Raw genomic sequence first — 12,287 nt, 5'->3', positions numbered from 1 at the left:
TACATTTTTTATTTTTATTTTTATTTTTTTTTAAATATATTTTATTGATTTTTTACAGAGAGGAAGAGAGAGGGATAGAGAGTTAGAAACATCGATCAGCTGCCTTTTGCACACCCCCTACTGGGGATGTGCCCGCAACCAAGGTACATGCCCTTGACCGGAATCGAATCTGGGACCCTTGAGTCTGCAGGCCGACGCTCTATCCACTGAGCCAAACCGGTTTCAGCTATTTACATTTTTTAAATGAGTAAAATAAGAAACATAACAAGTTAAGAAAGTCAAAAAGAGATTTCAACCCAGAACCTGCCAGCCAGGTTACTATAGAATGATCTTTTTGACAGAAAGTTAGCACTGAGGGTGCCCAATGAAACCAGCTGTGGTTTATAGATGCCAACTGATTTTATAAGAAAATTCGAGACGCAAACTATATTCTTTATTTTTTAAAGATATATATATTTTTTTGTTAATCCTCACCTGAGGATATTTTTCCATTGATTTTTAGAAAGAGTGGAAGGGAGGGGGGAGAGACAGAGAGAGAAACATCTATGTGAGAGAGACACATCCATTGGTTGCCTCCAGCATGCCCCCCATCAGGGCTGGGGATCTAGCCTGCAACCTTGGTACATACCCTTGACCATAATAGAACCTGAGACCCTTCAGTTTGAGGGCTGATGCTCTATCCACTGAGCCAAATCGACTAGAGCAAACTATAGTCTTTTTATCTGATACATATAGGAACTGAATTCTAAAGTTGCTTAATTGGTTATGCCCTGGAGGGAGAATGACTCTGGGAGGTTCATTACCCTATTATCTCTACTTTGTATAACCTTTTAATATTTTTTATCTTTATTGTTGAGATTATTACTGAAGTCCCCTGCATTTCTCCCCTTGCCCCCAACACCCAGTTCCCACTTTGCCCCAGGCCTTCACCCTATTGTCTGTGCTCTTGTACAATTTCAGTAACACTCTAACCAAGGGCCCCGGGGCTGCCTGTCACTATTTCAGTCAATTAAGCAGACAGGGATGAATCATATATGAGTGTTAATTCCAATAATGCTGGCAGTATGGGAGAGCAGCAGGTCATCCACAAAAATCTGCTTTGCCGCTCCCCATAAACCAGCTGCTTATATTGGGTAGAAGGACAAAGATTACGTGGGAAAGTAGAAAGTACAGGTATGGGAAAGTAGGCAGCTGATAATCATTCCAGATTACTAGTCATGCTGGCTGGAGCGGGAGCTGCAGAGGGTGCGAGCCTCCCGGTGCCCAAGACTAGTTTATAGGTAATAGGGGCGGGGAGTGGTAAAGAGCAGGTGCCTCCAGGACCAGATTGTTCAGCCACGAGGTTGTAAATCTTTCCTATGAACTTGAGTTTCTTTTTATGCAAAATAAATGTAAAACCTCCAAGCCTGCAAATAATTTATTTGTCTTTGTAAATAATTTTTATGAGTTTATTTGAGGCAAACTGAGGACATAAGCTTGGGAGCAGAAACTCAAACACTCCACAGAAGAAGAATTTTGCAGTTTCATTTATACTTTTGAAATTAAGGAGAGAAGGTAGGAAAATTACATGACGGTGTGTTAGCCTAGATGCACAGAATCAAAGATTGGGCTTGCTTAAGGCAAAGATAAGCCTTTTAGTAAAGAAGTTACATGCGTAGCCCTGGCCAGGCGGCTCAGTTGGTTGGGGCATCATCCGGTGCACCAAAAAGGTTGCAGGTTCCATCCCCTTGTAGGTAAGGGAGGCAATCAATAGATGGTTCTCTCCCTTCCTCTCTCTAAAATCAATAAAAACATATTATCGGGTGAGAATTCACATATATACATTATATGCTTGGGACCTGACTACCCACCATGACCTGCCCTGTTAGGAATTTATGATCAAAATCATCCTGTGAGGTTACTATCCATAGACCCCTCTTACCCTCTTTTTTCCCTTTGCCAACAAAAGTCATAGTGATGGTGTTTATAATGGAAGAGGATATACATTATATTAGTAACAGACATAAAATAGCTATTCCATAAATGATACTAGCATTAGGTCAGTGCCCATGACAAACAAATGAGTAAGGAATTAATAGATTTTAAAAAAAATTGCTTGGCTGGTGTGTCTTAGTGGTTGAGCATGGACCCATGGACCAGGAGGTCACTGGTTGATTCCTGGTCAGGGGACATGCCCAGGTTGTGGGCTTGATCCTCTTTAAGGGGTGTGCAGGAGGCAGCTGATTGATGTTTCCTTCTTATTGATGTTTCCTTCTTATTGATGTTTCTATCTCTCTATCCCTCTCCCTTCCTTTCTCTCTATAATCAATAAAAAAAAATTTAAAAAAAAAAACCACCTCAGAGTACAAAGAGACTTCAGGAGTTATTTATTCCAAAACCTTATTCCTAGTGTTTTCTTTAAAAAAGCATATGTTATCCTCGATAGACTGATGAAAGTGCATAGAATGTATGCACATTTTTACTGGATGTGCTGACAAATATACAGAGTAAAAACTTTTCCCAGCATTCTGGATTTTATAGAAGGAAGGGGCCAGCATCCACAACTCCCTCCCCCCTCCTTTCCCTTAACAATAAAAGATGCCTGGATTCCAGACACTCTTCAAATGGATTTGAGAATTAGTTGTCCCATCTCCTACATCAATAAATTTATCCTTGCTCAAAACTCTGATCTGTTGAATACTGGCCTTTTTAAAAAATACTAGTATATAAAGCTTCACGAATTTTCATATCATCCTTGCACAGGGGCCATGCCAATCTTCTCCGTATGGCTCGAATTTTAGTATATGCGCTGCCCAAGCGAGCACTGGCCTTTCTTTCCCAGCACCGGGCACGCGAACCTCGGACCTGTTTCAGCCCCTCCTCACCTTGTCCGCACCCACAGGGCCGCCGTCTCCCCAGGGAGCAGGGAAAGGGGAAATGCTGCTGCTGGGAGCTTGTCTGCTGCGCGGGAACCTGTGGAGGTTGAGAACCACAGGATGACTGTGTGAACCAGAAAACGGAGACAAGGGCAGGTTGTGGAAACTTCTCCTTCAAGGGCAGAAGCTATTAAAATATATATATATATATATATATATATATTGATTTCAGAGAGAGATGGATAGAAACGTCAATGATGAGAATCATTGACTGCCTCCTGCACGCCCCCTACAGAGGGAGATCGGGTCCGCAATGGGGCATGTGCCCTTGGCAGAATGGAACTTGGGATCCTTTAGTCGACCAACACTTGATCCACTGAGCCAAACCGGGCAGGGCAGAAGCTATTAAGAGAACCTCTAAAGAAACAGGCTGAGACTTTTAGGCAATTAAAAAAAAAAATCTTGCCGAAACCGGTTTGGCTCAGTGGATAGAGCGTCGGCCTGCAGACTCAAGGGTCCCGGGTTCGATTCCGGTCAAGGGCATGTACATTGCTTGCGGGCACATCCCCGGTGGGGGGTGTGCAGGAGGCAGCTGGTCGATGTTTCTCTCTCATCGATGTTTCTAGCTCTCTATCCCTCTCCCTTCCTCTCTGTAAAAAATCAATAAAAATATATATTTTTAAAAAAGATATCATCATCCTAGGCCTCAAATTGTTAAAAAAAAAATCTTTATTGCGGCAAGTATTACATGTGTCCCCATCCCCCCTCTCCCCCCCATTTTCCCCTATTGCCCATCCCCGTCCCCCTCCTCCCCCTTGGCCTTCACCACCCTATAGTCTGTGTCCATGGATTGCGCATATATGCATACACGTTCTCCCACCCTAGGCAATTTCATTTGAGAAAAACAAAATGGGGGCTTTTCAAGATGTTCAAGAATGGATTCAACCAGACACTGATGGAACTGGAGGGGAGATGAACCGCCACAGTAAACAGAGGTGGAAAGACAGAGAGGAAGATGGAGAATGTTGTCGGGGGCCAGTCACCTCCCGGGCGCTGCGGACGGACTGACTGTACAGCCCACCAGTTCCAATTCCATTCACCACCGTGGACAGGAAACTGGGGCGGTGTCGCGCCCTTTGACCTGGATGTGGAAGAGCCTGGCTTTGCGAGGGCCGGAGAAGAGCGCACAGCGCCTCCTTGGCCTTGAGGACACAGCTCCGCCCCGCCCTCAGCGCTGAGCCGAGACCGAGCGGAGTGGGTAGGTGAGCCGGTCCCAGGCCGCGGGTGGGCGGGACTCAAGGGAGAACCAGATGCGGGCGAGGCCGCGGGGACGGGCGAGGTGGGGGTGCGGCCTGGCGACCCGCGCTGCCGCCTCTGGTGGTGAGGACGGCCATGGCGGAAATGGCTGTCAGCGCGCCGTGGGGGGTGCCGGCGGCCGGAGGTTCTCATTGGGTAGTTGGTCTGTCTGTCTGTTTGTTTCTTTGTTTTCTTCTGTTTTTATTTTGTTTTATTTCACTGGGTATTTTGGAGCAGGTTCTCTGGCGGCAGAGTGGGTACTTTAGTGTTTAACATGTGAAACTGCCGACATTTTTAGAACATGCTTCTGTTTGGGAGTCTGTATGTGTATTGTTTATGGTGTTGGGAAATAGAGCTTTACTTTGCATATCTCTGTACGGTGTCTCTATCTCCGTATCTTAAAAAGATGCTCAGCAGGACTTTCATTGAGGTACGAGGAGCCCCTGCACTGACCAGAGTCGCCCTGCTACGCTGTGGTGATCTCAGGGGCTCACTCTTGTCGAGTGCAGTGTAGGTCATCAGGGCGCTGCTCCATTACCCACCCAGGGATCTAACACCCTCAGTCATGGGTTATCAAAGCAAAGAGTCACTGTAACTAAAAAAAGAGGGAGCACACTGAGACTTGAAGGCCAACACTATGAATTGACATGCATTTTCTTTTTTATATATTTTTATTGACACGCATTATCTTGTATTCCATTTTCTAAAACTGATTGTAAAGTCCCACTTACCTGCAAGGGCCACGTAAAAATACATGCATACAAAAATTCAAGAATACATGAGTGAAAAGCTTCTGTTTGCCATAATTTCTGAATCCAATTAAACGTTTGTGAAATTTATATTAATGATGAGTGCCAGAATTAAAACTCTCCACTTAGAACTTGTAAAGAAATTAACAGAAATTTACATTATTTTGGCTTAATTGTATGGCAGTTGTTCAATAGCTTTCCTCAACATTGGAGATATTTCTTTTAAGTAAAATAAGGGGCCAAGATGGAGCCTACAACCAAGGTACATGCCCTTGACATGAATCGAACCCGGGAGCCTTAGGTCCACAGTGGAGCCTCGGTACTCTAACATCCTGCATTTGTAATATTCATTAGAGAAGGAATCATTCTGAGTAAAATCTAAATATAATGGAATGAATTGGGGGGGCGGGGAGCTCAACTGGTAAAGATTTCTGTGGATATGTTGCCTAGGAGCTGTTGGAAGGGACGGGGAGAGACAGAGAGAGAGACACATCAATTGGTTGCCTCCAGCACAGGCCTGATCAAGGCCAGGGTGGAGCCTGCAACCAAGGTGACGTCCCTTTGATCAGAATGTAACCCAGGACCCTTCAGTCCCAGGACTAACACTCTATCCACGGAGCCAAACTGGCTAGCACTGTACTAGTTTTTTGCTTTATAGGACTCACTGTTTTACAGTTTGATAGCATATAATAAATGTTTGAATTTTTTTAATGTAGGTGATGTCAACTATAATTGAAAAATAAAGAAAAGTATTTGGGTAATTTTTTAGTAATCTATATGAATACCAATTTGCCTAGTAAGTAATCTGCCAAAAATAAATTGTGAGGCTGAATTTTAAAGCTCAAAGAATATTTTTTCAAAGAAAGTAACAATTAGGCTGGGATCTGAAGAAAAATGCCAGTACAAAGGGAGTAAACAGTGTGTAAGGGGCAAGGAGCTGCCATGGACAAAACCTGCTTGTGCAAAGTTCTGTGGTAGGGGATGCCATAACCTGAGTATGGAGAGAGAGGGCAGGATTGCACAGAGAGGGTGAAACTGGAGAGTTCCAGAGTTGTATGTTCCTGGGTGAGAAAAAGGGCAGGTCTCAGTCTTTCAGATTTATTCTTCTTCAGCAAAGATGGGATTAAAGGTGTTGAGAGGCTGGAAGAGGTTAATGGGGGGGGGGGGGGGGGGGCGGGGAAAGGAGGACCTATGAAATACTTTCAACAATAAAGAATTATTATTATTTTGTTTAATCCTCACCAGAGGATATTTTTCCATTGATTTTAGAGAGAGTGGAAGAGAGAGGAAAAGACAGAGAAACATCTATGTGAGAGGAACACATCGATTGGTTACCTCCTGCACACAGTCTGACCAGGCCCCAGGCAGGGGAGGAGACTGCAACCCAAGTACAAGCCCTTGACCTGTATCAAACCCGGGACGCTTAGATCCGAAAAGCCCACACTCTATCCATTGAGCTAAACAGGATAGGGCTCACTAATTGTGCCTTACCAACTTCAAAGGCTAGTGTGTGTATGTTTCCCAGCTTTTCCTAACTTAGAATTCCTGATCTTGAATTGCATTCTATGAATGTGATAAATCAGCTTTCCAACGTGGGGAGGTGTTCAGAGTAAATCTAATCTGGTCCAGTTCCTACCTACTTAGGTACAGAGTTGGATATACCCTGCATTTGAGAAGTGTAAATGAAAAAAGCAAGTAAATCTTTTTTTTTTAAGTAAATCTTGATATATAGTGAAGCCTTGGTACTCTAACTTAATTCATTCTGGAAGGATGTTCAAAAAGAGATTTTTTTTTTAAAGAGATTTTTTCAAAAAATGAATCATATTTTCCCATTAGAAATAATGTAAATGGATTTAATATCTTCCAAGCCCCCAAATGATTCTGTGTTCTAGTCTTTCTTATATATACCATACATGCCTCATGTACTGTTTAATCTTTAAATAAACACTGCTTAAATTGATCCAATCACTGGATACTAGCCTTAAATTTTTTATATAAAACTGCCTCTGGTATGCTATCAGTAGTTAACCACTTTTCATTTATCCAATCAACAACAGTCTTTCTACCTTTTCTAATATGTATATTTTTTGTATTGATTTCAGAAATGAAAGGGGAGAGAGAGAGAGAGAAACATCAATGAGGAGAGAGAATCATTGATCCACTGCCTCCTCATGCCCCACACTGAGGATGGAGCCTGCAACCCAGGCATGTGCCCTGACTGGGAATTGAACTGTGATCTCCTGGTTCATAGGTCGACACTCTACCACTGAGCCACGCCAGCCAGGCTCTACCTTTTCAATTGCCTGTGATTGTTGTTATTATTTTTTTTTTTAAATATATTTTACTGATTTTTTACAGAGAGGAAGGGAGAGGGATAGAGAGCCAGAAACATCGATGAGAGAGAAACATCGACCAGCTGCCTCCTGCACACCCCCTACTGGGGATGTGCCCGCAACCAAGGTACATGCCCTTGACCGGAATCGAACCCGGGACCTTTCAGTCTGCAGGCCGACACTCCATCCACTGAGCCAAACCGGTTTTGGCTGATTGTTGTTTTGTGAGCACTTTTACACCCCTAGCAACGTTAGCACTCTCTCTCTCTCTCTTTTTTTTTAATCCTCACCAGAGGATATTTTCCCATTGATTTTTAGAGAGAGTAGAAGAGTGAGGAAAAGACAGAGAGAAACATCAATGTGAGAGAAACACCCTGACCAAAGCCCAGGCTAGGGAAGAGCCTGCAAACGAGGTATGTGCCCTTGACATAAACAAACCCAGGAGTCTTAGGTCCACAGGCACTACAGTCTTTCCAATGAGCCAAACTGGCTAGGGCAACATTAGCTCTCTTGATGGTCACTTCATGTTTTATAATTGTGCTAATCATTGATTTAGTCAGTAACAAAAGCATTCCTTCCTTTGTTTTTTATCTGAGACACTTTTTGACCTGCTGAGGTGAACACATGAAAGAGCTGTCAGGTGGAAAACTGAAGTTTTGGTCAACAACTGAGATATTTTCTGTGAACAATTTGGTTGAGAGAACTGAATTGTTTGGGATGGGAGATGAGGTTTGACTGTATCATAAATTCAGTGTCAACAAAAATAACTCTTGTTTTTTGTTTGTTTATTAATCCTCACCTAAGAATATTTTTCCATTGATGTTTTTATAGAGAGTGGAAGGCAGTGAGGGAGAGGGATGGAGGAGAAAGAGAAAGAGAAAGAAAAATATTGCTGTGAGAAACAAGTCTATTGGTTGTCTCCTGAGCTCTCTCTCATCGGAGCTGGGGATTAAACCTGCACTAGGTACATGCTCTTGAACGGAAAACCCAAGACTCTTGAATAAACTGGTCAACACTGTAATCAGTGGCACACACTGGCCAGGGCAGAAATAACTGTATTTTAAGACAAAAAGTGCCAAATCCATTGCTGAAGTTTTTCAAAAACTGGAAGTGATGGAGGTTGGGATTTTTACATTTGTTAACCTGACTCTCTTAATGTTAAGGATGTTAAGCACTTTCCCTAAACCCCTAAATCAGTGGTCGGCAAACTGTGGCTTGCGAGCCACATGTGGCTCTTTGGCCCTTTGAGTGTGGCTCTTCCACAAAATACCATGGCCTGGGAGAGTGTATTTTGAAGAAGTGGCATTAGAAGAAGTTTAAAAAATTTGGCTCTCAAAAGAAATTTCAATTGTTGTATTGTTGTATTTGGCTCTGTTGACTAAGGAGTTTGCCGACCACTGCCCTAGATAATGGGTGACTAAACCTGAAACCTAGCCCACAGGCAGAGAATCTAATAGGAAACATTCTCACACCTTTTGCAGTTCCATGCAGACCCACAGTTATTAATGTGGGTGTAGGCAACCTGTGGGGCTGGGGAAAAGAAATCAATTGTTCCCTCAAAGCTGGCAGTAAACAGGGTAGGGCCACAAGACAAATAGTAAGTAGTTCTTTCATTCTTCCTTTCTTTCTTTCTTCCTTCCTTCCTCTCTCTCACCCTCCCTCCTCTCTCTCTCTCTTTCTTTCTTTTTTTTTTTTTTTTTCATCAAACTGTATTTTCTCATCCCCAGGAACCAATTGGTACCTAAGAGTCATGATTTCTTTCTGACCAAGAGAATTGCTGAACTTGGATTCATATCCTCTGAGCTGCCACGGACAATAGTCCTCCAACTACTTTGATTGGCTGCAGGTGGACAGGGGAGCTCCTCTGGGCACCTTCCTCTGCAGCTAAGGACCTCACAGGACACCAAGGGCTGCCCTTAATTGATAGAGAGAATTTACACAGGAAGGCCAGTGAGATCTGAAGGTGCATCTGCTTCTCAGTGGAGAGGTTTCACAGAGCTCAACCTCCTGAAGAAACACACCTCAGTCCCATCCTTCACTCAGGGCGCAATGGCAATTGAAGCAGCTCTGGCAGTACTCCAGACGGAAATCAACTGTCCCATCTGTCTGGATGACTTGAGAGACCCTGTCACCATCGAATGTGGGCACAACTTCTGTCGCTCCTGCATCCAGCAGTCCTGGGCTGATATGCAGGACAGGTTCCCTTGTCCTGTGTGTCGTCACCCATGCAAAGAGAGGTACATGAGGAGCAACACCCAGCTGGGAAGGATGGTTGACATCACCAAGCTCCTCCAGATCACCAGGGGTAAGATGAAGCAACAGGAAGAGAGGCGCTTGTGTGAGAAGCACAACCAGGCCCTGACCCTCTTCTGTGAGGAGGACCTAGAGCTGTTGTGTCCCCTGTGTACTCAGCCTCCTGACCACCAGGGCCACCAGGTAAGGCCCATGGAGGAGGCTGCCTCTCATCATAGGCAAAGGCTCAGCAGTTACATTGGGCCCCTGAAGAAGCAGGTCGCAGACATTCAGAAACTAGTAGCCACCCAAGACAGGAAACTATCACAACTGAGAGAAAAGGTGGAAAACCGGAGATCGAAATTAGACTCTGAATTTGAGAATCTGATACAATCTGTAGAGCATGAGCAAGAGGCAGTTCTCTCAAGGCTAGCTGCAGAAGAGAAGCACATTCAACAGAATCTCAGTGCAAACAAAACTGCATTTTCAGACCACATTTCCAAACTTAAAGTTCAACTAAAGGAGGTGGCAGAGAAGAGTGTGATGTCAGATGTGAAATTGCTGATGAACATCAAAGGTGTCTTCCACCGTTGTCAAAAGATTGAACCTCCAGGTGTCTATTGCTGCCAGTTTAGGAGAGAAGAATTCAGTCTTCCTCCGCAATGTTCAGCCCTGCAGAAAATTATACAGAGATTTAGAGAAGAAGTTACCCTGGATCCTGAAACTGCACATCCTAATCTGCTTGTGTCTGACGATAAAAAGTCTGTGACATTTGTGAGGAAAAAGCAAAGAGTTCATCAGAATCCAAAGGGATTTGAAGTGGACCCAGTTGTCCTGGGTACTGAAGGGTTTGACTGTGGCCGACATTACTGGGAGGTCCAGGTGGATGACAAGCCTGAGTGGGCTTTGGGGGTCTGTAAAGACTCCCTTTCCAAGGAGAAAAAGCAGCCCCTGCTAAGACAGGAGAACAGATGTTGGACGATTCAGCTGCAGGATGGTCACTATGTGGCACGCGGGTCTGTTCCTGTCACCCTTGTGCTGAAGAAAATGCCCAGAGGGATTGGCATCTATCTGGACTATGAGTTGGGTCAGATTTCCTTTTATAATTTGAATGACATGTCTCACATCCATTCCTTCAGGGATACATTTTCTGAAGTGCTAAAGCCTTACTTCTATATTGGATGTGATCCCAAACCTCTTACTATCTGTGCATTAAAAGATTAGGAAGGATGAACTGTCACTTTGTTTCATTTTCTTTCTGTGATTTACAGACAGTAGGTAGAATTTTTTTTTTAAGTCAAATTTTATTTTACTTTTGAATGTATTTTTATTGATTTCAGAGAGGACGGGAGAGGGAGAGAGAGATAGAAACATCAGTGATGAGAGAGAATCATCGATCAGCTGCCTCCTAAATGCCCTCTACTGTGGATCCAGCACCAACCCAGGCATGTGCTCTTGACCAAATCTTGTACCTGGAACCCTTCTGTCCACAGGCTCGCACGCACACACACACACACACACACACACACACACATATATATACACACACACATATATTACACACACACATACATACATATATATATATATACACACACACACACACACACACACACACACACACACTAGAGGCCCAGTGCACAAAATTCGTGCACAGGGAGGGGGTCCCTCAGCCTAGCCTGCACCCTACAATCTGGGATCCATCAGGTGGGATTGGGTCTAAACTGGCAGTCGGACATCCCTCTTGCAATCCAGAACCACTGGCTCCTAACCACTCATTTGCCTGATTGCCCCTAACCCCTCTGCCTGCCTGCCTTATTGCCCCTAAGTGCCCTCCCCTGCCGGCCCGATCGCCCCTAACTGCCTCTGTCTCAGGCCCACCACAGTGGCTTTGCGTGGAAGGAGGACTGGATGACCAGAAGATGTCCAGTTGCCCTGGTCTAATTAGCATATTACCCTTTTATTAGTATAGATATATTTTAATCTATATTGTTGAAAGTAGTACATAGGTCTTTGGGTAGAATTTTGTATGACTATCAGTGATTTAGCACCAAATTTTTTTCAGTTGATTTTTAGGGAGGAAGAGAGAGAAATGTCAGTGTGAGAGGGGATCATTGATTGGTTGCCTCCAGATTGCACTCAGACTGAGGATATATGCCCTGCCTGATCTGGATCAAACCTGTCCACCCTTTGGTACATAGAAGGAGGCTCCAACTAACTGAGCTCACTGGCCTAGGCTAGCAGCAAAATTTTGTAAAAAGCACTTCTATGACCTGAACACTTGGGATGTCTCTCTCTTTTTCCGCCCATTTTTTTTTTTTTTTAAAGCAAGGTGTGTGGAAACAAATGAAAGTGTGAATTATTTGGAATATTGATTGATCAATTCTAAAGTGTTTCTGAAATTTTAGGATTAGAATGTATTCATTGTAAGTCACAGCTTCAATAAAGTTTTTGTATATTTACATCTATTTCAAATTTTGTCTATGTTTCAGGATGTGGCTTTTATGCATAAGTACATTACATATTCCATGTGGGAGAGAAGATAGAATGGCAGAAGTCTTAAGTGGGTTTCTAATATTTTGGCATGTGTTGAGAGTAAGGAACTGATTACTTCCAACTATTTTTAAAATATATTTATTGATTTCAGAGAGGAAGGGAGAGGGGGAAAGAGATGGAAAAATCAATAATGAGAGAAAATCATTGTTCATCAGTCCGAAACCCGGCATGTGCCCTAGACCAGAATGAAACCCAGACCCTTTAGTCCAAAGGGCCATGCTCTATCCACTGAGCAAAACCAGCTGGAGCTTCCAACCATTATTAAG

At 43.7% G+C, this 12,287-nt stretch overlaps 1 protein-coding gene across 2 annotated transcripts; it reads left to right on the top strand.

Moving 5' to 3' along the window:
• The first annotated feature begins 4,022 nt into the window (after nt 1–4,022).
• LOC307099128 (tripartite motif-containing protein 75-like) lies at nt 4,023–11,767 on the top strand. 2 transcript variants are annotated; one of them, XM_079770317.1, is made up of 2 exons: nt 4,023–4,113; nt 8,961–11,767. In XM_079770317.1, exon 2 carries the CDS (start codon nt 9,283–9,285, stop codon nt 10,687–10,689), a length of 1,407 nt encoding a protein of 468 aa, XP_079626443.1. In that variant the 5' UTR covers nt 4,023–4,113; nt 8,961–9,282; the 3' UTR covers nt 10,690–11,767. The 2 variants fall into 2 exon arrangements, with proteins under 2 accessions (XP_079626443.1, XP_079626444.1); XM_079770318.1 differs by having other exon boundaries at nt 4,025–4,117.
• Nucleotides 11,768–12,287: the final 520 nt, after the last annotated feature.

This window comes from Cnephaeus nilssonii (assembly GCF_951640355.1).
Source record: "Cnephaeus nilssonii genome assembly, chromosome: 5".
In the NCBI taxonomy this organism is placed as follows: domain Eukaryota; kingdom Metazoa; phylum Chordata; class Mammalia; order Chiroptera; family Vespertilionidae; genus Cnephaeus; species Cnephaeus nilssonii.
Note: the sequence above shows the minus strand (reverse complement) of the source record. Positions and strands in the feature narration are given on the sequence as shown.

Coding starts and splice junctions, on each gene's coding strand:
- LOC307099128 (XM_079770317.1), top strand. CDS start 9,283: ATGGCAATTGAAGCAGCTCTGGCAGTACTCCAGACGGAAATCAACTGT.